The sequence below is a fragment of the Balaenoptera acutorostrata genome, chromosome 2 (genome assembly GCF_949987535.1).
Source record: "Balaenoptera acutorostrata chromosome 2, mBalAcu1.1, whole genome shotgun sequence".
Classification (NCBI taxonomy): domain Eukaryota; kingdom Metazoa; phylum Chordata; class Mammalia; order Artiodactyla; family Balaenopteridae; genus Balaenoptera; species Balaenoptera acutorostrata.
The window spans coordinates 40,754,070-40,779,977 of NC_080065.1; the positions used below are offsets into that span (position 1 = coordinate 40,754,070).

At 36.2% G+C, this 25,908-nt stretch overlaps 1 protein-coding gene across 1 annotated transcript in view; it reads right to left on the reverse strand.

The window, feature by feature from the left end:
• Nucleotides 1–314: 314 nt before the first annotated feature.
• HCN1 (hyperpolarization activated cyclic nucleotide gated potassium channel 1) overlaps nucleotides 315–25,908 on the reverse strand; it is a 382,573-nt gene continuing 356,979 nt past the window's right edge. The window contains exons 7-8 of the mRNA XM_057540919.1: nucleotides 4,565–4,729; nucleotides 315–1,329 (exon numbers count right to left, since the gene is read on the reverse strand). Of these exons, the coding sequence (XP_057396902.1) occupies nucleotides 461–1,329; nucleotides 4,565–4,729 (1,034 nt within the window). The 3' untranslated portion in view covers nucleotides 315–460. The remainder of the gene's footprint in view (nucleotides 1,330–4,564; nucleotides 4,730–25,908) is intronic.

Sequence of the window (25,908 nt, forward strand, 5' to 3'; positions counted from 1 at the left end):
CACTGCTAATGAGAAGAGTTTGATTGGTGCTGTTTAGTAGCTCACTTGAGTTGCCTTTTTAAAATCAGAGTTTTGTTTCCATTGAATCCAAGAACTCCATAAAATAGAGAAATACATATATCAAAGGAATTAAGTAAAAGTAGGTTAAAAATAAATAATCTTACAACAACATTTTAAATCCTTTAATGATTTAAAGAAAGGAAGACATAAAACACTGAATGCTAAACAAGTCTTTTGAACTTTTCTTGAGATTTTTAGATATAGATTTAATAGCATATGTGTGTATATATATATATATATATATATATATATATTTTACATTTTGCATGTAGGCCAGCGCTGTCTAAAATATCTCTTCATAGTAGGCTATAGGGATCTATCAGGAGATAGAATAAAATAAGATCTGAGAATATTCTCAGTTTATCAGAGTATTTCTTTCTGCTTTGACAATCAGCAGGGATCATAAATTTGAAGCAAATCGTGGCTTTTCTGTCTCTGGGTCTGTATGTAAGACTGAGGAAGACTCCCTCTGATGAGCGGCTGCTGGTGGAGGGGGTGCCGGTGGGACCCCTCGGCTGGGGGGGATGGCTCCCGATGACATCTGTCGGAACAGGGTGACCCGCTGGGGGACCGTGCCCCTGCTCCCTGCCTGCAGGCCCGAGCCGTGCACCGTGGTCACGGGCGGAGGGATGGACGCCAGGGACTCGCCCACAGTGGGATGCGGTCTGGAAATCAGGGTGGAAACCTCATGGGGCAGCGAGGGCTGCGAGGCCGAGAGGGGCCTGACTTCTCGGGTCAGGCTGGTGTTGTGAAGCGCCTGCGTGCTCTTGTGCACTTCGTTTTTCGGTGCGGAGCTGCCGCCGGGTGTCTGTGGAGCCTGGTTCTGCTGCTTGGTCTGCAGTGTCTGCTGTGCCTGCTGCTGAATGAGTGACAGCTGGGAAGCAGTGGGGGAGGCGTAGTGGAAAGTTCGAGTGGCTAGCGGGCTCTGAACGGGAGGGCTGCAGACCGCGGTGGTGTAGGAGCAGGGCGAGAGGATGGCCGACGGCTGGGGGGTCTGCGTGCTGGGGCTGGGGGAGTGCAGGTTGCCATGAGACAGACTGGTCGCTGTGTACACCGGCGGAGACTGTGTCCTCCCGCGAGGGGTCGGGGTGGTAGCTGAGGACGTGGAGTTCAGGGCTGTCATTTGAGGGTAACTGATGGGAGCGATTGCCTGCACCATCTCCCTGTCGTGTTTCACAATCTGCTTCAGGATCTCGTTCTCCTGATTGTTGAAAACGCCAGTGTTCAGATCCTTCTGGAACTTTTGCAGAAGAATTGAATTTTTCTTTCCTGTCAGCGAAAGGAAGATAGGCACTTAGAAAGTCTGTAAGTGACTGATGACAATTCCAAGCGCGAGTGGCTCCTGCAAACAGAACGATGGCAGTGTTTCATAGAAGAGGCTCAAAAGCCAAGCACTCTCCTTTAGACACCAAATAGACACACGGCTCCCGTCTCTCACGCTTCCTGTATCTTTCTGGGAAATCTTACCTTCTACACGAGTCAAGCTGAAAAGTCTGTAATATGGCAAAAGCCATCTTTACAGAAGAAATGGAGAGATTTGCATGAGGGCTACCTTGGGAGAAGAAAGGGCGTTTGGATCAGGATGGGCCTGAAATCAAGATTTCAGTTTAAAGCTTCTTTTTCAAGAAAGGACAATGGAATACATACTATGTGACAGGCACCCTACCCGAGGCTTTAGGCAGATTTATTTTATTTAATCCACAACTCTTTGCGGTAAGTGTGCTCATAATCCCACTTCACCCAAAAGGAGACTGGAACATAAGAAGGTTAAGAGTAACGCCCAAGAAAACATAGTTAATAAGTGACAGAGCTGGGACAGGAAAACAGTAGATCTGATCAGATTTACAATGGAATATGAAGCAGACACATCTATATCACGTTGAGTGTTTGCTGGAAATGAAGTCTCCTGGGCCTCATCCACTTGCTGCACCAGATGCTGCCTTTTACTATGATCCCCTGGTAACTGTCACATGCAAGTTTGAGAAGCAAAGGCCTTTGCTTTTGACCAGTGCCCTACACCAGTGATTCTCTACTCTACCTGCCTATTTTTGTCATCGCTAGAGCTTTAAGAGTTACTTATTTCCATCTGCACCCTAACAATTAAATCAGAATAAACAGACATGGGTCCAGATTTTGGTACTTTAAAATAAACTTTCCCCAGGGGATTCTTGTGTGCAGCCAGATTGAGAACTATTTCATAATCTTTCCTCTTCTGAGAGGTTGTTGCGAGGAGCCAGGGTCATAATGTATGGCAAGCTCTCAGCTCATTCTAGAACCTCAGTAAGTACTACCTCTCCTTCTCGCTATTGTCTTTGGAGTGGTTTGCAATAAGGAGATATTCTCTGGCAAAATAACAATTAGCACCAATTGTAGGTTGATGTAAGAGGGGAAAATCAGTGACTTTTTAATGGCATCATCACCTAGGTAAATATGGTAACTGAAAAATAAATCAATTTGCCATATCACTAAATAAAGTATCACATCTAAACTAACAAGGAATATTTTCAAATGGAAATGTATGATATAATTTACTTGGCTGCTGGGAAAGACAATCATTTTAAATGACTGCCAAAATGAATAGCTATCTCTCTCCTTACAGAATTGTCCTAATTTCCCAAAGAACAAAGACTTCTATGTTAGTAGAAAACATAAATGCTTACTTTGCATATTCCCTTAATTAACTATAATATATGCATTTATAAGCAATGGCCACAACACTGAGAAGAATAATATTTCTTTGTGATCATGTGAATAGTCAACATTTCATAATCTAAGTATCTGGGACTTTGTGGAAAAATACTATCACTTTTAATGCACTGTTAGAATTTTGTGAAGATTAAAAATGCAAATACTGGTGCTCACTAGCAATTTTATTGCCTATATTATTGATTGCAAACCGTTTCATGCAAACTTTCGTATAAAAAGTTAACTGTAATAAGTTAGATGAAAGTGATGCTCTGTCAGATTAACAGAAATTCTCTATTGAAATATCCTGATTTTGATGCTTTTGCAAAATATGTTTAGCTGGCTTAGGAAAAAAACTCATATTTTTTCCTCTGGCTCTACCATGAACACTCACATACCACAAAGAGGGAAGTTATCTTCAAATTAAGTAAAGATGCTTTTAGGTATACTCGCTTCTTTTATGGGCACTGTCTTCTGGACACTCCGTCCTGTTACATCTCTAAGTTATCAATAAGATTTTTAATATGTGTGCTGTGTCTAATGGTAATGTCCAAATACTACATTTACTTCTCCTAACCTAATTTCAGATCCTTATGCAGTCTGTTGTCCTACCAATATAGAAGAAAAGAAAGACGTAAAGTGCAGAAGAAAAGCTGACACAGCCATATGTCAATCAAAAGTCCTTACCTTTAATAAAAATGAAGCAGTTGAAGTATCTCTTTGTTTACTTTCCAGTGATCCCAACCCCAGTCTCCTTTGAGTTCATTGATTCCTTCATCCCTCCCTAACTCTCTTCAACAATATTCATTGTGTACTAGGTACTGTGAATGTAACAGTGAATTAGACATGATCTCTACATTCATAAAGCTTAGCATCTCTAGAGCAATTTAAATAATAAAAGCAGTGCTGTGATGGAGGAACTTCCCAGGAGTATGGGAGAACATCTCCAGGGTACTTAGACTATTAAGGGGGTGGAAGGTCAAAGAAGGTTTCTACAGGGAAGTGATGTCTAAACTGAGATATGAAGGCTAGTAGAGTTAAGCAGGAAAAGGGAACAGAGGAGGGTAGGGTGCGGGAGGAGGATCTGGGTGTGGAAGATGAATGCATAACACCTTCTGACACCAGAATGTTCTAGCATATCTTGGGAAGTTAACAGCAAGCCAATCTGATCTAACTTTACTATGGCAATTATTCAAATCTTTAAACTAGTGTAACTAGTAAGGTCTAACTTACATATTTTTATTTGAGAGCAGAGAGGATTTTAAGATAAGTTGATATTTGCAAAGTAAAGCATCTATGTGGGCACTTCTATTAAGGCTTTTTCTGCTTGAGTCTGTATTACAAACATTTCAAGAAGTTTCTATTGAGACAATGAAAATGCACACGTTTTCAATTCTTAATATAAGAATAAATGTAAAGTTGATCCTTAAAAATGAAAAAAAACACCTTGTGATAAAATTTATTTTGTAATGTAGACTCATACTATTGCATTTTTAGTTCTATTTTAATGCTGTGTAGAATTTTTAATCATTGTTTTTTACCTTAAGATTCACATTGTTTTGGTATCACTGGTGAAATCAGATTGCGTAGCTAGCAAAAATAGAGATGAATAAACAAACCTAGAATACTTAGAATAGAAAGTTAGATAGAGCCTCAGATCTTTCTAGAAATATGGCTAGAGCAAATTGCTATTTCTATATTTCTATGTTAATTAATAAGCAATCTATATACCAGCATTTGGGACTTATGATTGCAAATATGTATCAGCCCACTAGATTAAAACTGAATTGTGCACAAAGAAGAAAACTGAACAGAGTACCTATCCGGTCTAGTCGGTCAATGGCTACTGTCTCAAAGGCTCTTCTCATCATTGGATATTCCTCCAGGACCTCGTTGAAATTGTCCACAGAAAGCGAATAAAGACGACAATACGTATCAGCTCGAACACTGGCAGTGCGCCGTCCCTTGGTCAACAGGCAAATCTCTATAAAAACAAAGAAGAAAGATTTGTTTGGCAATTTTCTTTAAAAGGCCATTAAGACCTACCACAACTAAAAGAAAAAAGTCTCATGGTGTGAGAAACCAATGATTAGTAACATTTTCTATTTTATCAGGAAATCCCTTCTGATAATTAAAAGTGCCCAATTGCTAATAATCTTAAAATATTCTTTTTTTTTTTTAAACAATTGAGGCTTTTGGTTCAAAGGGAAGGCTGTAACAAAATTATCTTCTTCCAGCTCCCATTCCAATTCACCTGAAACAAAAATATGCAGAAAAAAGAATAATAAATCCAAAATGGAGTTGAAAACAGGAAGAGACTATTCTCAGATAGAAGTTCTTATGAATTCTGGAAGGCAGAGAGCAGATGGTATTATATAGACAGAAACCAAAGCGAGCCCAAAATCATTGGCTTAGAAAGTCTTATGATTAAGCAAAATTGAATCACAGGTTCAGATGTATGCATCATAGGAATGCTTTATGTAGTTCATATATTCCCAGTAAGATCAGTATAAAAATTATATTCCAAATGCACAGAGAGGCTTTTCATTTAAGTAATTTCTAAGGAAAATCTTTTGTTGAAATTTTGATTCCCAATATATGGTAAGCAAATATTTGCAGACTTGGATTTTCTTATTAGCTAGGTAAATAAATGATAAAAGTGAAGATTTTCTATTTCATTTCCCAAAATTTATGTATTAAAATTCTATAGACTTTGCTTCTTTAAAAAATTTAAAATAATTGAAAAACTTTGCTTCAAAATAACCTATTTGAGAAAAGGAATCGGAGAAGTGTTTCTGAAATGCACTATCTTCTAACAAAAGGAAATAAGCAAAATAATTATTGAAAGGGGCCTAAATTCACACTCCTCTGAACTTGTTTAAAGAATTTCAGTTCATGTTGATAAACATAGCGAGTAAATTATGTGGTAGGCATTATGTCCTTGATGTTAGGGCTGGAAACATGAATCAAACATCATATCTACTTCTGTATTACTTATATGCTGGTAGTAAAAAGAAAAAGTTCATTTGAATTAAGATTTCATTTAAAATGTAAGCTGGTGAGAGCAATAATATAGAAGGCAGGCACTCTGGGAGTACTAAAGAAGTGCACCTGAACCAATCTGGCAATTGAGAGGATTTTAGGAAATGCCACCTAAGCCACCAATTACGTTGTTACTGTTCATGCTTGTAAACATTTCAAATTTAATAAACAATATTGTGGTGGGGCCAACATGGCAGAGTAGGAAGACCCTGAGCTCACCTCCTCCCATGGGCACACCAAAATTACAAATACATACAGAGCAACTATTGATGAGAATGACCTGAAGACTAGAAGAAAAGATTTTCTACAACTAAAGATATAAAGAAGGAACCACAATGATAAGGGTAGAAGAGGCAGACACACTGTATAGTCAAGACCTGTTACCCTGGGTAGGTGACCCACAAATGGGAGGATAATCACCATTGCAGAGATTCCCCTTAGGGAGAGAGGGGTCTGAGCCCCACATTGGGCTCCTCAGCCTGTGGGTCCTGCACCAGAAAGATGACCCCCAGAAAGTCTGGCTTTAAGGCAAGTGGGGCTTGCATTCTTGAGAGCTGGAGGGTTGTAGGAAGTAGAGACTCCACTCTTGAAGGGTGCACACAAAATCTCACACCCTCCAATGCCCTGCGCAGAAACAGTCATTTGAAGGAGCCTGGGTCAGACCTACTTGCTGATCTTTTAGAGCCTCCTAGATTGGCAGGAGGCAACTGGGACACACCCTGAGGACACAGATGCTGGTGGCATCCATTTTTGGGAACTCATTATACCCCAAGGACTCTGATGCTGGCAAGCACCATTTTGGAATCCTTCCTCTACCCTATTAACACTGGAACCCAGCCCCATCCACCAATGGGCCAGCACCAGCCCTGGGACTCTCTGCGCCATGCAGCCCGCCATGCTGGGACCCAACCCCACCCACCAGCAGCCAGCAGCCTCTGAACCAGCAGGAATCAAAGGTACATTAGATGATACAGAGGACTGGATCAGTAAATTGAAAGACAGAGTAGTAAAAATCACCCATCTGAACAGAAAAAAGGATTTTTTAAAAAAATTAGGATAGTTTAAGGGACCTCTGGGGCAACATTAAGCATACTAACATTTGCATTATTGGAGTCCCAGAAGGAGAAGAGAGAGGAAAAGGGGGCAGAGAACACATTTGAAGAAATAATAGCTGAAAAACTCCCTAACCTGTGAAAGGAAACAAACATCCAGGTCCAGGAAGCACAGAGAATCCCAAGGAGGATCAACCCAAGGAGGACCACACCAAGACACATTATAATTAAAATGGCAAAAATTAACAATAAAGAGAGAATATTAAAAGCAGCAAAGTAAAAGCAACTAGTTACACACAAGGGAACTTTGCATAAGATCATCAGCTGAGTTTTCACCAAAAACTTCACAGGTCAGAAGGGAGTGGCATAATATGTTTAAAGTGATGAAAGGAAGAAACCTACAACCAAGAATACTCTACCCAGCAAAGCTATCATTCAGATTGGAAAGAGAGATAGAGATTTTTACAAACAAGAAAAAGCTGAAAGAGTTCAGTACCACAACCAGTTTTACAAGAAATGTTAAAGGTACTTCTCTAAGCAAAAAAGAAAAGGACAGAAATAGAAATATGAAAGTTATAAAAGAAAAAATCTCATTGGTAAAGGCAAATATACATTAAAGGTAGTAGCCCAACCAAACATAAATCTAGTAGAAAGGTTAAAAGAGTTGTGCACCTAGAACTAACATAGTGTTGTAGGTTAATTGTACTTCAATTATTAAAAAAAATATGTAGACACTGGGAGGAAATGCGTCAGAATGCTAATGGTAGTTATTTCGGGGGATGGGGATTATGGGTGATTGTTCTTTTTTACTTCATGCTTTTACGTAACTCTAGTTGTCTGCAATGAACATTCATTACTTGTAAAATTAGAAAGAAAAGAATACATGTGATTAAAAATGAAAAAATAATATTGTGGACTGTTCATGTTTGTGTGCATGTTTGTGTGTGTGTGTATTTGTGTGTGTGTACCTTTGGTGTGTGTAGGAAGATAAATCTCTATTGGTCAGTGTTTAAGCATAAAGCATATTATCATATGATGGAATTTGTCAGCTACTCTAATTAAAAAAAAAGTAATAAAAGTATTTTCAACACTACCCCAAAATTAAATTCCTGTGTCACTGTAGTACTAATGCCATATTATATAACTTATGATTGCTAAATTATGTCAAACATACTGATAAGAAATGTTTTTATTGCTAAGTGTTGCTTTCAAATCTGTACAAGTTGTCATATAGAATGGTTATAAGCCTCATGGAATATAATCCAATGATACATAACAAAGATCTTAAAATGTATCCATATACTTTATCCAGAAATTTCACTTGACAATCTAGCCTAAGGAAATAGTCTGTAATCAGAACAATGTTATTTACATGGTGATATACATTATGCATTTATGTATGCATCTGCAAATATGGAAATGCCTTAAATGAATAATAAGTCAAGATTCATAATCAACTATGTGGCAATTATTAAAAGTAAAGCTTTTAAAGTCATGTATTAATATTAATAGTAGAATGGTCACGAAAGTTTAACAGAAAAGCAGGATACAAGGTTTTAATTATAGCATGATAAAAATGATCACATATAGTATGAAAAAAATGACAATAAAATCTACCGATATGCACTGCTTTTGTTGAAAAATATTCCTTTATGTAGATATATTGTTTACATTTATTTTCAACTTTCCTTTATCTAAATTATTTTTATTTGTGGATATATAACTTTTATTTTTTAAAGTTACTTTAAAATTAATATCTAAGTGCACAGAAGAGAAAAAAAACCCAAGATATGAAGGAATATAAACAAACCTAAAAATAGTGATTACTAGTGTAGGAGATTTCCTCAACTTTACCTTTCATTGCTTTTAATGTATTTTTAATTTGGCACTTTTAATTTACAAATGCTTTCCATTTTCCTATATTTGTTGCTTTCTCATTGTATCGTTCTCTTCTGTTGTGGATGTAATATCCTCTATCTTCTGGTAGTTGCTAAAGAGACCTGGTTTTGAATAATGAATATATGCTACAACATGGATGAACCTCGGAATGTTTCACAAACACAGTGAAAGAAGCAACACATGACAGTCCATATAGTACATGCGTTCACTGATATAAATAATCCAGAAAAGGGAAATCTATAGTGACAGATAACATAGTAGTGGTTGCTTGGGGAAGTGGGTGGAAAAGGAGATTACCAATAAGTGGGCAGGAGGAATCTTGTTGCAGTGATGAAAACCTAAACCTGTTTGGTTTGGCTTTCATAGCGTTGGTTTCATAATTTGGGAAATTTCTAAAAAGATTGAATTGTATACTTTGAATTATATATACATGTTGCCATAACACTGTAAAATGGAAACAAAAAGAAGTTTTGTTATTATATTTTATGTTTTAGTTTCTGTTGTGTTTTCTGAATTCTTTCTCTTTACTCTGGAATCATTGTTTCTGTCTCTGTGTCTAGATCTTTCCCTCGTATGTTGAATGTGTTCTTCAAGTTACCTGTTGACGTCCGTTTCTATTGAGGATGAAACCTCTAGTGATGTGGCAGTACTCATTGACCTGCAGTTTCTCTTCAGGGTGAACAGGTGGGAGGTTTATCCTCATATTTCCCTAAATGCCAGAACGAGGAGGGCTGTACTCCAAGGTTACCAACATCTCTCTTAATTGTTCTAGTTCTCTGCCTTGTTCAATTACCTTAGAGAAGAACCACTTGCTTTTTTCTCTCCTCAGGAAAATAAATGCTTGCTTACAGGCTGTTCTGCAATGTCGAGGGAGGGACAGAGAGTCCACTGTACCACACAGAGACCTTCCCTAAGTCACTGTTTCCCCTCACTTTTCAGTTGGCCCCCTGTCATCACACTGTCTCTTAGCTAGCAGTTTTTCTGGAGTTTTGCCAGGAGCTTTGCTCTCTTCTTGGTCACAGCCCTCAGCATTATATTCCAAGTTCCCTCTACTTTTCCTTCAAGTTTCATCAGTAACCACCAGCGTAATTAAAAAAAAAATTGTCTTAAAGAACAGAAATTTATTTTCTCACATTTCTGGAGCCTGGAGGTCCAAAATCAGGGTGACAGTATGGTTGGGTCCTGGTGAGAGCTCTCTTCCTGGCTTGCAGATGGCCAAATTCTCACTGTATCCTCCCATGGCAGAGAGAGCCCCCATCTCTTCCTTTACGAACACTGCCACTAATCCCATCAGGAAGTTTCCACCCCCAGTCACCTCATCTAATTCAACTACCTAAGGCTCCACTTCCAAATACCACCACGTCGGGGATTAGGGATTCAACTTATTGAATTTGGGAGAGACAAGGACATCCAGTCCATAACACCACTTCTCTTGTCTTGAAATACTATTTATGTCCCTCTTGCTCTTTAAAAAAAACTAAGCTAAGAAACAAAAAACAAAAAAACAGCTTTATTGAGGTATAATTGATATACCAAAAATCTGCACATATTTAATGTATACAGTTTGATGAGTTTGGACATCTCCATGTACCTCTGAAACCATCAGCATATCCATCACTTCCAAAAGTTTTCTTAACTGCATGTTACAGAATACCTGAATAATACTGGCTTACCAATAAAATAACTTAATTATAAAAATCTGGGAGGCAGGGCTAGTGTGGATTTAGTATCTCAGTGATGCTGAGGCACTGTGCTGGCATGACTTTACTTTCTTGGCCAACCTCTCATGATCACAAGTTGAAAGCAGCAACTGCAAGAATTTACATCCTCATACAGTGCCCATAGAGAGGGAAAGACTTCCTTCCCACATTTCTTTCTTTTTACTGTGAAAGCAAAACTTCACAGTATTCCTTTACTACTTTTAATTTGGTCTCTGGAAAGGGAAGAGATAAAGACATGTATTGAGGATCATCTTATGTAAAGAAATGGATTTGTATTTACTTTTCTGTATGCTTAAAAATCATTCGAATACTTTTTACAACGAGCCTGTATTTATATATTACTTTTGTACTTTAAAAAATAAATTTAAAAATTAGAAAAAATACAGCTACTCTCAGTACTTATAGTCATTTTGGAGATATAGTAAAAATAGATTTATTTCAGCATAGATATAAATATATTCATGTTTTCTCTAAATTATTCTTTGCAAATGATTTTCTGGTTTCTATTGTCTGGAGTCCTCATATAATGGATATACAATATATGTAGCTAAATGGAGTAGATGGACGTGTGTTACATGGTATAGGTCCCCATAATTAACTGATGAATCAGTTAAATACTGCCTTCGGTATGAGAAGAAATCTTCCTAGAGGATGGTGCTTAAATAATATTTTAGGCCTATATTAAAAAAAATGAGTACATGTTTTATGAGAAAACTTCAGAGGTGTTATTGTCCAGCAAATCTTACTTCTTCATTCAATTCTATTTAAAATACAAGGTACCTATGTAATTCTTTACCTTTTGTGATTTTTTGAATGAAAACTGATATTTCAATTTGGTTGATTTCTTGCCAACTAATGAAGTAGAATGCTATTTTGGTGATTTTCTGCAGCAGTGATGGTTACCTGCTGATTCTGCTACCTTAACATACATCCAATTTCTTAGGTTATTTTAGAGATTATTTTTTTCTTTTTTGGTGTAGTATAAAGAGTATTGGCCTGGGATTAGGAGTCTGGTGTTATAGCCTCAGACTGATTGATCTTGATTGTGAAGATTTGGACAAATACTTATATTCTCTGGACCTTCATCTATTTATCTGTAAAATGTAAAATTCAATTATATCTCTAGAGTTTTATCAACATTTAATCCATAACTTCAGACTTCAGTCATATTTTATATCTAAAGTTCCACTGATTTTTATATCTTTAGTGCTTCCATGGCATCTGGTAGGTGCTTAATGTTTGCTGAAATGAATCATTGAACCAAATAGCAACATGTTCTACAAAATGAGTTTCAATCACCCGTGGAAAAACTAAGGGCTAAATATAGATTTTCACTAGCAAAGTCCTTTCAGAAGTTATCTAGTGAGCTGTGTTCATTCCCAACATAAAACTCTTCAGCCTTTATCTCTCAGCATCTCTTCGATAATTTCTTAGTGAGAAACAGATCAAATGAGGGTATATTCTAGAAATAGTCACTGGTCAGTGTGAAAAACAATTTAAATAGTCCTTTCTTCTTTTAATGCCTCCATACTCTTTGTTTCCACCATGAAGAGAAATAAACAATGCCACACACTTAGCAATGAGAAAAAGTAAACCTGATCATAAAAGAATCTTAGATTTCATGAATTGAATTTCCAGATTCCATATGAATAGAGTAGGTATTTCTTTGTAAATTAATTTTCTCTTGATAATAAGTTATTTTGGGGATCTACTTACTGAGTGAAGAGAGTCCTGTGTTAGGTGTTACAGATTGAGTGTTTGTGTATTTACTCTCTGTGTGTGTGTGTGTGTGTGTGTGTAAAAGACAGAGAGAGAAAAACCAGTTTAGTCATTTGTATCTCATACTATCCTTTGGGCTCCTTAGGAATTGTGTAGATATTAGTTCATCACTATTTTTAATTTCTTGTATTGTGTTTTCTACTTGTTTCCTAACAATTGACCTTATCTCCCTAGCTAGTTTAAGACATTTTAAAGACAACAACCATACAGGAACATTATTTTATCCCTCGAGGTGCCTGCTGCCTTGGGTTCTTAGCCCAGAGAAATTGTTTTAAAATGCTGATGAGTACATCAACGAGAGTGGACAAACCCCAGATTGACACTAAGTTCTAGTCTTAAATTTTAAGATAGCATAACAATGGCTCCCCTGCTGAGTATCTTCTCTTTGTAACAGAACTTGCCGAACACTTCAAGCACCTTCTTTAAGCAGCACAATATATCTTTGAGGTTTTTGTGCAATGTATATAAGGAAGAAAGTATCTAGAAGGTTTGGTAATGTTTTCTTCAAGGTGGATATGTTATTACTCACTACCTAGAAAATTAACTTGCTTTTGGGTGCTCAGATTGACTTCTCAAGGAAAATAAAATAAAATATAAAATGAAATAAAATTGAACTCCCAAAGAACAAGCTGAGTGCAGCTTACAGATATAACCTTTTTAAAACAGAGTCTTCTGGCATATTTTCTAGACTCTGTTGCTTGTTTCAATCTTTCTGCCTTTTTTCCTTGTTTGTCTACTCTCTGAGAACTCAACTAGGAATTTCCTAGTGGTGTAATCACTGCTTTAAAAATCTTAAAACAAATTTACTTGGAAATATATCCTTTCATCTGGATACAAATTTCTAAATGATAATTAAGTGCACAAGTAATGGGAACTTGGCATATTAATTTTATTTCTGCATTATTCTCCTGTTTTTCCTCTACAGGATAAGTTATTTTCTTTACAGGTTAAGTTATTTCACTTACCCAAGAGGGAAACCGAGAGTAATGCATCCCATCACAGGAGTATTATAAATCTCTGTTTCCATTTTTCAGCATCATAAGAAATGTGTCCCGGGAGATTAAATTTGGCCTACCACACACTATATATATACTTTTAATAATCCTTAGGGTATGAGATATATCAACCACCCAATGCTATTTTTGCTGACATTAGTTAACCCTGATTATAAATATTTCAGTCCATCTGTCATTACCGTCACCTATATAAACAGTCGTTTTATAAGGTAGGGCAAATGGCCTCAAGAATTTTGCAATTCAGAAATATTTCTCTGACCTCTAAAACAGAGCTTGATATTGCAGTAACGCAGAGTTAATCGTGAACTTATGACAGAAATTTGTAAGGTAATGAAAGTGTTTAAACCTGAGTTTCCAGAATTTATGGGAAAATTTGTGCTCGGCTGCTCATAGTAACCTAAGCAAGAGCGGCTTCCTTCTTTTGTACCCGATATGATGAACTAAAAGTAATTCTCTGCTGTGCAATAAAATACTAATTTCCTAGAAATTATTTGGGTTTCTAATCCAGTGCCTCATAATAATGTGCAAGAGGAAATATCACTTTTTAGTTTTCTATTTGTATTTGTAATCTTTCCATATTTATATTAGTGAACTAGTAAAATATCACCTCTTACGGCATGGTGAGGTAACATTTGGCTTAAAGCAATTTGTATATCAAGCTTGGCTGGTAGAAGAAGCACTTTAAGTGTCAAATGGATCTAAATAAGGATCTAAAGAAATTTAGAGTAGGATAAAACATAAAAGAGGTGTAAATTTTGTAGTATTGATATTTGATGTATTTTGAAACATTTCACATTTTTATAAAATAATTTTCTGAAAGAGAGATTAGATATAACATATTTCCAAACACAGATATTGTATTTAGTATATTATAGATAGATAGATTTTACAGCATGACAGCTATTCTAATAAACAGAAAACCCAATTCTGCTTTTTTTTCTAAATATCTAACTGAATATTTCAATTCCCAGAGAAACAGTGGTACTTGCACAATTATTAGTGTCCTCTGCTGCAGCTCATGCTGTTATTTATGATTATTTATTCATTTAAAGTTATTATCTTGTCAAACTAATCTTAGCTCTCCCCATATGTTTGGTCAATTTATTTCTCTTAAAACACAAGATTAGGGTGGTCACCTGGGGCTCTAAGTATTGACTCTAGTAGCGACACCTCAGACAACTTATGCACTGGCAAAATTGTTATGAGGTTTACCTAAAAAAGTGCCAGTAAAGTGCCCGGTACAAGCCTAGTACAGTATGAACACTCTCACAACATGAGTTCCTTTTTCCCTTATGTTTCTACTCCTTTCTCCGTATTTTTTCCTGTGATTTTGGCTCTACCTGCTAGAACCAAGGAAAAAGTAATGCTTCATAGATCAAGTAACCTTCCAAATTTGTGAAATATAACAACCATCTCCCACACCCTCCACCCTCTCATAAACAATTTGTTCATAAACTAACCATCCCAATTCTTTAGACTTGTCTCAAGTAAGATGGCTTCACACCGATGGACACCTTTTCTTAGTTACCCCAGGGAGAATTCATCTTGTGCCTCTACTCTACTTTGATCATCTTGCATCTTAGCTTCTACAGCACATTATTACACTTATTTGTCTATATGATATTTCTCGATGCTAAACTACAAGGTATTCAATGAAAAGTACAACAATCACATTTGCAATGTCTAGCCCTTACCATAGATTTAGTCACACAATATCACTTGGTTCATGGAACAAGGAATGAATGAGTCAATCAACTGATGAGAAGCAGAAAGACTTACACTGGATTGTAAACATTCTTCATAAAACAAGGTGCTCACATTTGAACACAACATCCCAAATAGCCAGATCTTTTTGAGGAGCATTGGTCTTATTCACCAGATGCTATGTCGCGCTTATCTTTTATCTGGTTCCTATTGATTACAAACACTTTTAGGACGTGACTGTTCCATTTTGTTGGATATGTGGAGGTTTCCATTAAGGTTTATACTTTTCACTCCTTAACCTCTCTCCCCTTCCCCTTCCTTAGGATGTCTGTGTCTTTAAATTCCTTTGTGACTCCTTCAACTACCTAATGTCTGCATAAAATCAGCTTCACACAATACTATTTATAAACTGATATCTACTATACATTTATACTACTTGTCATTGGCAAATTACAATACTTTATGGACTATCACAGTGATTTTCAGAATATCTATGGGGTAGATAAGAAACAATCACTGCTAGCCCCATGTTAGCCCACATGATATACAGAAGATTAAAGGGGATGTGTTATGTGATTGGAACAAAAATCACATAAAAATATCAAAGCTAAGAAGAGTAAGACCACAGTTTTCCTGCTTCTATCCATCTTTAAAAATCTACCAGACCACTCCAAATCTTTCCTTTTGATTTTAAATCTACCAGCACTCAACTCTTTAAAAGTTAATCAAACACCTTGAATTATAAATGTCTTTAAAAAGCAGCCAGCTTTTTAAACATTCATCAAATGATTTTGGCTCTTAGATACCTCAAGTGTGTTTTCTGAAGTAATATCTTGACAGCTCTGTTTTCCTATGTGGTTTAACATAAAATTTAAAAAAAAGTTTAGCAGGAATAATAGTCTAAATAGAAAATACATTCACTAGATAATTATGAGGTGAGTCTACTACAGCAAAAAAGTTGTTTGTCTCCAAAATTTCCCCCGGTTCTCTCTCTTTATTCTCTTTTTCACACAACACACATACACATGTGGATGATAAAATAGAGATTTAAATACACATTTTCTTGGCTTATTGAATGTAAAAGTCAATGGTCAACTGATTCAGACTGGATTCTTTAGTGCAGTGTTTCCCACATTTTAATACGCATAAGATCACTTTATGCACATTAGTGTCTTGCTGAAAAGTAGATTAGGATTTAGTAAGTCTGGAGTGGGGCCTGAGACTGCATTTCTAACAAGTTCTTAGGTAATGCCAATGATGGACTTTTTTTGGAAATGAATTCTTATAGCTGTCAAATTTGCATCTAAAATAGGGTTCTTAGTTTAAGATAAGTTGGGAAAAGGTGACAAAAAGAAATGGAATTTAAGGGATAGCATAAATTCAAGTCAATGAATGATTTCCTCGTACCAGCACGTTGGAGGAAACTATGGGAAATATAAAAGAAATGAAAGATACTGATCCTGACTCAAAGCTTTTATAATTAATTAGAAATTCAAGTACAATATATAACAAAAGCTTGAGAATAATTCCAAAGCTAAATCGTTTGCTAGTGACTTTAAAGTTTATAAAAATCTAAAAATCCAGTTCTGTACAACTTTGGTGGCATTAAAGGCCTTAGGCTCTGAAAGAAGTGTAGAAATTGCACTGCTTAGACCATGAGGATGGAGAGGACAGGAAAAAAAGGAAGGGGGGTGGGGAAACAAAGGGCATTCGAATGAAATAATCATGAGCACAGGTTAAGAGAACAGTTTATAAGGAGGTTTTCATGGAATTGCAAAAATAGCAGCTTCACAGGATTGTAGGATTTTGATTAGGCATAGAGAATATTCCTCCAAAGATAAGAAGTTGGGTCTCAATCCACAATGGTATTGCAGTGCTCTTAAGGAAGAAATTTGTTTATAAAATATTGTCTTAGGAAAGGAGATTATATGAAATAGAGAGGGGAGTTCTAACTTTCTAGATATCATGCCAAATATGGGAAAGACACTCAACCTCTTTTTCTCTTGAAGGCAAATTTATTCTCTTTCAAATCTTTTGTTTTATGACACAAGAATATTAATTTATAATTGGCTTGTAAAAGGAACTAAGAGGGAGGTTCTTACCAGTTAAAATAAAGAGTGGTAAAGAAGTTTTGATAATAATTTGGGATATGAGGTGATGGGAATTTGCCTGAAATAAAGCTATAGCACCCAGAAATGATCTCTTCCAAGAATTCCTGTGAAAAGAAGCTTCAAAAGAGCTTGAAAGGTGATGAGGTATCCACAATTTTGAACCTAGATGTAAAGGAAAACCACTAATGGGTAACTGTGCTGTGAGTGAAGATAAGATGAAAGGTTGTTTTGGGAAAAAATCAAGCAAACCTTTGGCATCCAGAGAAGATCACGCAAAACTTTGGCATCCAAAGAAAATTTCATTCCGCAGAAATCTACCTGACATTAAGCCAGTAGCTCGTGTCTATCAAATTGGTTAGAAGCAGTATTTATTTGTGTGTACAAGTTTGTAAGCTTTTATCATATGACTCTGAATATCTGTGATAACTGATTCCAAGATTGATGCCTATCTCAGAAACAGTCATCTGTAACCTGGTCAGCAGCCCATGGGATGGCGTGGCTGGAGAACTCTTCTCGATGGGGATGCTTTATATTGGATTGTGACTAACAGGCCTAATTATACCTTCTCATGGGGAGACTGAAAGTAAGGTATGAACAGCTAGAAAAGCCAAGGAGTGCATAAGTGTACTGGTGTATCTCTAAAGTGGTTCTTGGACCTCAGGAATCACTGCGTTTCCTAAGGGGCATTCCTGCTTGCCACAAAGTTGGCCTCTGACTGTCTTGAGGTGGTGTGCTGTGCTTCCTTTCTTCATGTGCTCCCTTACAATACACTCTGTCACCTCCGCTGACCTGAGCTTGACTCTGCCTTTCAGCTCAAAAGCACCTCACCATCCACGACCTCCTTCTAGATGTTCACAGCCGTCCCTTTTATTAAAATCCTCTACCTTTTCTTTTCTTTCCCGCTCTTGAGAGACTGCAGTGAGTTCTTCATCCATAGAGAGGCCTTGAAATGAGTTGAAAACTAATATCCTACCGATGGAGTTTTCATTTCCTACTTCTGAGTAATCCAAAGTATCAGAAGAGAGGTCAGCTGGAAATCTCTTTTTGTGCAAGATAATAGCAACAATTTATTAGGCAAAAAAGCAATCCTACTAACATCTCCCCTCCAAAAAACCCCGAAAAACAAACCAAAAAAACAACCCAGGTACATTCAAAAATTCATCCTAACAAAAGCAAATATCTGTTTATCTTTTGTCACCCCAAGAAACATTACTCTATGTGACAACAAATGAGCAAATTTAAGGTAATAATTATAATCATAAAAATGACACTGAAGTTCTGAATTTAAAAGTTTGTGTGTAGGTTCAAGTGTGTACTGAAATAATCTGTGTCAGTAATTAGTTGGTTTAGTTAGCAGCATGTATTAGTTGACAGGGGTAGAATGCATTAAAGGGATAATAATAGTAAGTAAAGTATGTTTTATTGAATGCTTTTACCTATATTATCTTATTCAGAATGAGTTAAATTTGGAAGAAAGGTTAGTTTTAAAATGAGAGGTTATATCAGGAGTCCTTCAGGAAAATCCAACCATCATGTTTTTTTGCTACTGCGTTACAAACTTAAAGGTTTGTAAAACAGTAAATAAATAAAAATACAAATACGTGACAGAGAACACACATGGCCCACAAAGCCTTAAATATTTACAATTTGGCTCTTTTCAGAAAAGGTTTGTCAACTCCTAGGTTAAACAGATTGTTTTCCCTTCCACATGGATGACCTTTACTATATCTTAACTTAGTCAAATAACAAAATCTGGAAGGAGTAGAAATCAGTGGGCTAAAGATGCATGAACCATGTTTTAGCTTGTTATTTTAAGCAAAGTGAACTGAAGAATTGGGTCAAATGCCCCAAAAGTTTAACTGAACTACGTTTTAAAAAATTCCTCCCTGACCTACTTGGTCAGTATGATAAATGGACACCAGGACAGTCTTCCACCAGAGATGGTCTGGCTCTCATCCTGGAGAAAAGTTTTATAAGCCTAACTGAGATGTGATTCCATCCTTTTCAAACCATATCCAATAAAAGCTTCACTTAACCAGATACTCAGTCAACCAGTATTTTCTTCTCAGGTTTGTGGAGAAGTTTGGGGTAGAGGGAACACATCTAAAAAGATGAACGATACAAAAAGGGCTAATTTTTTCTTAATATTTTGATTGTTAAGGTTTTTATTTTGGAATATTTTAAATATATAAAAGAGAAGAATAGTATAATAGTATACTATTAAATACTAGTAGGATAGTATAATATCATAGTCTAATAAACTTGTATAGTAGTGTAAATAATAACAGTAAAATAAATCCCCATATGTTCATCACCCAGCTTAAACAATTACTGACTCATAGCTAAACTTGTTTCACTGATATCTCACATATTTCCCATCTCTTTTATTATTTTTAAGTAAATTGCAAATATATTAATTCAACTGCAAAATTTCCATATGCATTACTAACATATAATCCTTCAATAAAAATCACATAAAAGTTAACAATAATTTCTTAATATTATCAAGCAATCAATTAGTGTTCAAATTTCTAAACAAGAAGAAATTTTGTATGGAGGCAATTTCCATATCATGTCACAACTCTCTCCCCTTCCTAGAGGAGCCTAAACAGAAATGTATCCTAGAACCTATACACTTAAAATAATTAAAAATACGTTTTGTAAGATGAAAGATATGCAATCCATTATAATACCATACCAGCACAAAAAAAGTACATTCATGTGTTTCAAAAAAAGGATATTAACCTATTTTAAAAGAATATCAATTGAAAACAAAAAGGGATTTTGTTGCTGTTGAACACGAGTAAAATATAACTAAAATACCTTATGCCTGGAATGTTGACTTATCAAGGTATATCCTTATTTACTATTTTTTTGCGTCATGATTATGATCATTAGCAGAAATCCATAAACAGAAGGATGGATGACAGTTGAAAGTTCAGAGGTCATGTGAGAATGAAGGAAGAGCTGAAACGACCTCAGGAGAAAAAACAAATGCAAGAAACCTAGTTCTTCTTGTTATTGGACTTGTATTTAGTATTGGACCTGTGTTCTAATATTATAATCAAACTGAATGAGAGTCTTTAGACCAGGGTTTCAGGGTTTCTCGGGTTTCTTTGTCCCTACTGGCATTTGGATCTGGATAATTATTCAACGTTGGGAGTCATCCTCTGTGTTGTAAAATGTTTCCCTGAATCCCTGGTCTCTGTCTACCAGATGCCAGTAGCAAACCAATCACACTAGAAGCGCCATTACTACTGGATTGACAGTAGTGTTGATGAGGACATAATTTTGGTCTCACATCTCCATAAACCCTGCTCTAAAAATCTAAGGTGGCAAAACACTGTTGCTTTGTGTCTCTGTACAACTTTTACATCATCTCTACAACAGAAACTTAAAATTATGTTTTAGATATCAAAGTATTCATAATTAAACTCTTCGGGACATTTGCTTTCGTTATGCCATCTTTTTTGTATAATCTTGGAACACTGTAAAGGGAATGCTAATCACTTTGTTAATGAGAGAAATCTATTTAAACATATTAAAAGTGCTTTTTTGAAAGCTCCATCGATTTTCCTTTCCCATTCAAGTCTCCAGTAACTCCAGTTGGTTTACTAGTTTAGTTAAACAGGATAAAAGAAATCTGCTAAAGAGTCCATGACATTTAGATACAGAAAAAAAAAAATAAGAAAAAGGATAATAAAATTTATATTAGTGTCAATAAATAGTAACCAATGTGCAAACTGTTTATTGCAGATAACGTTTGATTAAGTTGGGGCTTTCTGACAGTGTGTGGGGATACAAAAGCATTTTAAGGTATGCAAACAAAGAAGAGAGGGAAGCTCTATTATGTGCACACAGCTCACATATGAAGGTGTTTCTTTACTGTTGGGATGCCTGGTTAAATTTTATAGTATTTTCTCTGATATAAAGGCAGAAACTTTATTTTTGGTAGGGAAAAATGAATGAAATATGTCCACTATGTATCATGTAGCACTATCATATAATACCACGAGCAAGAGCCCCAGCAAATTGCTTATTGTCATGGTGATGACTGATTCCATGGAGTAGATGGGTGGGTAATCTGTGTTAGCCCAGTTAAAAAAGGTGCAGTGTTGGTGCAATATCTGTCCATGGAAAGCCCTTACCCAGAAACTGGTTTTTTGTTGTTGTTGTTCTCAATGCATTTACAACTATCTGGAATTATCTTACTTACTATTTCCCATTTTTATTGTCTGTCTCCTTTGATGAGAATGTAAGCTGCAGGAAAGCAGGCTATTGTTTCTCTTCCTCACTACTGTATTGTCATTACCTACAATAGTAACTGACACTTTGCAGATGTTCAAAACATATTTGTTGAGGAAATAATTAATAATTTAACTAATGAAGTGGTTATGATATATTTAGATATTATGGACCAGTAACATTAAGAATTGTTTAATTAGGATGAAGAAATTGTCAGTATATGTTTTTTTCTAGGTTTGGGCACAGATTAATAAACAAGAAAAATCAATAAAATAACCATCTACCCAATCACCATCAGTGCATAAAAGAAAAAATATTTTAACATAGAAATAGCGAGAGTAATTTCAAAATAAAAAATAAGCACAGAATAAAGGAAAGGACAGTTAAATAAACTCATCTTTAAAGGATAACTCACTCCATTGTTATTATATTACTTATTTCATCATAGACCAGTGATGTACGAGCTTGTCCACCGGGCTTTAGGGAGACAGCTACAAAAAGTGGCTTTCCATCAAGAAACATGGAGATGAAATGAATAACTATTAAGTGTTATTTTTATCACGAGCGTGTATGTTTCTTCTGAGCCCCAAACTACTGAGTTAGTCTAACCATAAAATGTCAAAATATATATATGGTAAAGAGTGCTCGGTAATTGGTTTTAGGGTCAGAGGTTTGTCTTCATTCTCCTTGTTCTTAGGGTCAGAGGTTTGTCTTTATTCTTCTTGTTCTCATTGCCAAAGCCCCTTTTGCTGAATAACTTTCCCTAAGGTCTGGTACATCATCTCAGCTCCCTTCGTTCTCCTACATAAAGGTTTAATGATGGCCTGTATCTTCCCACAATAGGAATAAATTGTCCTTTCCTCTGCAGAGACAGAGGCATTCTATCAAAAGTGTTTTCATAGCCTAATTGACAATTAGCATATTAGAGAGCATAACTGGATAAGGACCTCTGTTCCCTCTCTCCTATTATGTAACTTCAGAATTTTATATGAGAATTCTGAATGTTGTAAAGTTCAGGTATAGACTTGGCCTCTTTGAGAACAGAAACTTCTAGTAATATATAGAATAATTATAGAAAAAAAGATAGTGTCATAAACGTGGATCCAGAAACTCGCAAGAGGTGGATAAGGAAACTGAATTGTACCCCTAATGATAGGTACATCAAAAGCTTCTTTTGTTTTCCCTGTCAATAGCTCAGAGCACTTCCTATGGGAACTAGGTTGTTCTAATATTAGGGGGAGGAGGAGAGACTTTTTCAGCTAGGGCTTCTAATCTAAACCATACAACACAGAAAATCATTTCAGTGACTATTTTATTAATTCTCACAAGGATGGTACATAAGTAGTACCATTCTAGATACATAAGTGCTAAGTTAATTCATTACTTGTGATACACGCTTTAAGACAATAGGGCTTGATTCTGTCTAGGCTCTGGTTCAGAAGGGCTGGAGAGTAGTAGACTAAAGTGGGAGAGGAGTTAATAAGTTACAATAAGTTGGAGTAGGAACAGAGACACACTTATAATTTTGTGAGAATTCCTCATGTTTATGAGGCTAGTGATCATCTTTTCTGCTCTCATGTTAGTGGCAGCTTTCAGAAGGGAAATTAATTTTCCTAATTTATTGTGAACCAGGTTCATTAATCTTTATTACGTGATTTCAGGCCCCTGGCACTGCAAACAGACTATTGATCCTCCTGGACATTTACAAGCTGCTTGTTCCACAGGCATTCATTCATCAACTCAACACACAGATATTGGGCAAACACTTGTATTAAACAGCTGCAAACACGGCAGATGTGGCTGATATACTATATGATGCATTCTTAGAATGTGTAGTCTACCAAGCCCAAAACGCAACTCATCTCTTGTTTCCTCTCACTGTAACCTTGCAAACCTGCTTTATCTATACTCACTGTCATGGCAAATGACATCACATCCACGCAGTCATCCAAACCAAAAATATGCTATCATTTGTGAATCCTCCCTTTCTCTCATTCTCCATAAAAAGCAGGACTGCAAGTTCCCCTGATTCTTTTTCTTTAATATCTTTCCTAATCCTCTGCTGAAGATTAATTTAAATCCTCATAACTTCTTGACTGGGTTATTTTAAGACCTTTCTAACTATCTATTTACTTGTGCAAGTGCCTTCCTCTATGAGGATACTTATTCCCAAACGCAAATTTGACCATTCCAGTCCTCGTTTTAAAGGGCTTCCATCCTTGTCCATTGCCTGTAGGATGAAATCCTAATTTCTTGCAGAGACATAGATCCACAGTCGCTCATCTGCTGCAGCCTGGCTCCCACTCTACGTCCCAAACAGTACGACTACTGCACGCGCATTTCCTTAAACCGCTGTGCTCTCGCCGTCCTCTGCTTTTACACTCGCTGCTCCTTCCCTTTGGAACGCTCACTCCACAAACATCCCCTCAATCTGCCACCTCCTATTCAGCCTTTGGAACTCACTTTAGGTGTCACCTCCTTCAGAGAGAATTTTTAAAATTTTTTACAGATTCCTCCATCTTAAGTTGTCATTTTATCTTACGCTCTTAATGCACTGAATTGTGCTGATCTGCATATTGGTTTGACTTCTTACATGTTGACTTTCTTGAAGGCACACTGATTACAGGACACAGTGACTGGCATAAAGTAGAGTCTCCATAAAGCTTGTTGAACAAATGAATATTAGTTAAATCATAAACTGTTAATATTCTGTTGATTATATTATTCATAACATAATTGGTATTTAATTTTAATGATTATTAGTATGTAATAATAGGTGGAAAATAATTTTATGACGATAAATCAGTTAGGAAGATATTGATATGGAATGGGGAAGCAAATGATGAATGAGAAACAAAGTACATTTGTATGTATGTATGTATGTATGTATATGTATGTATGTGTGTGTGTATGGTTAGTCCAACACACATTATTGAAGATCTGCAAAAGCCAGGGCCAGGGAATAGAGTTACAAAGTTTAAGAGGATCTAGTCCAATAGTCAAGCACAGATAATTTAATTGTAATATCTTCAGTAAAACAATAGAAATACGCTGAGAATACTATGGACCAGTCTAGAGGTTCAGAGCAGGCTTGTTGGGAGACTGAATATTTTGAAGAATACATTCAAAGTAGACAAGTGAAAAAAGAGGAATGACAAGTTTGCACCACATCTGAAATGTTACTAGCTATTACCTTTGACCATGAAATCTATCTAAAGAATTTCTCTGGAAAGTGTTATTTTTTGGAGTTACCCAGACCTTGGGAGAATGAAAAGACATTGAAAGATAGGGTCAATCATAGCAAGCACACCACCCTATGGCAAATATTTATTTAATGAAATGGATATTCAGATACATGTGAATATGCTGATAGAGATATGGACCATTATAACAAACGAATGTTTGAATTTTATGTCTGTATCCACTTGCATCCACTTTACCAAACCATGTCTGGTATTTTACACACACATACACACACATACACACACACAGGTATATACATACTTATTCCTTGCAACTGCCCTACAAAGTGAGTAGTATTATCCTGATTTTACAGACTACTGTGCTCAGCTAAAAGAACTGAATTAAGCTACTTCAAGGCCAAATAACTAGTTGGTAACAGGGTCAACATTTGATTCTCTGTCTGTGTGAGGTCATTCCTGTTCCATCATGCCACCTTGACAGATATTTTATTGGGCTGATTAAAATGGCACTAATAAAGAAAAGAATATTTTAATACATGGTCAGCTCTTTCTTTCCCTACAAACATTTTTGAAGTATCTTAGAGGAGGAAGACTGCATTCATATAAATTGCTGTAAAGATGAAAATTAAAAGGAACTGCAACAAAAATATATTTAGTTGATAGCTAAGTAGGAGCAAAGTGATCCAAAGCATAGCTCCAAAGAGACTTAGCATCTGTGCACTGAAACACTTGTTTTAACAAGTCTAACTGTGTTTCCTAACTATGCCAATCCTTTCCCTTGGCTAATGCAGAATCCAGTTTATAGAATATATCAAACTGCAGCCTGCTTGCTGAGAGGAGCTGAATGCTGCTTTAATTTCCCAGCCAGGAGCTGGTATTTCATCAAGAACCAGGCATATTAAATTGTTGTGTAAATGGAAAGACCACAATGTCGGCCATATGGCAGTTTCTCTTTGTGGAAAAGGAGAGACCTTCAAATCAAACTGTTAAGTCTAATGTCACAGTTATTAATTTGGAGATATGGACAAGAGATTTCTTTATCTCTTCTAAGTGTTCTTTCCTCCTTCCTATGCCCCCAAAGAGTGATGGGTCCATTTAAAGTTGAAAAAGCAGTGTAGGTCAACTTTAAATACATTACATTATGAATAGGACTTTCGGAAGTTTCCATTCTATAACAGAGGGAAAAATGCTTCTTTAAAATCAATTTTCCAAGTCTATGTTTAGGGTTGTACTTCCACTGGAATGAGCTGGATAGGTTTCAGACTATCAGAGAAGGGTTTCCTGAGGTGAAAGGGCAGAAGTGGGTCCATATCATTTCATAAAACAGGCCATCCTTTCTTTTAATTTTGCTCTCTCCATCCCAACTTTTCCTTGGCTCAGCACACTACTGT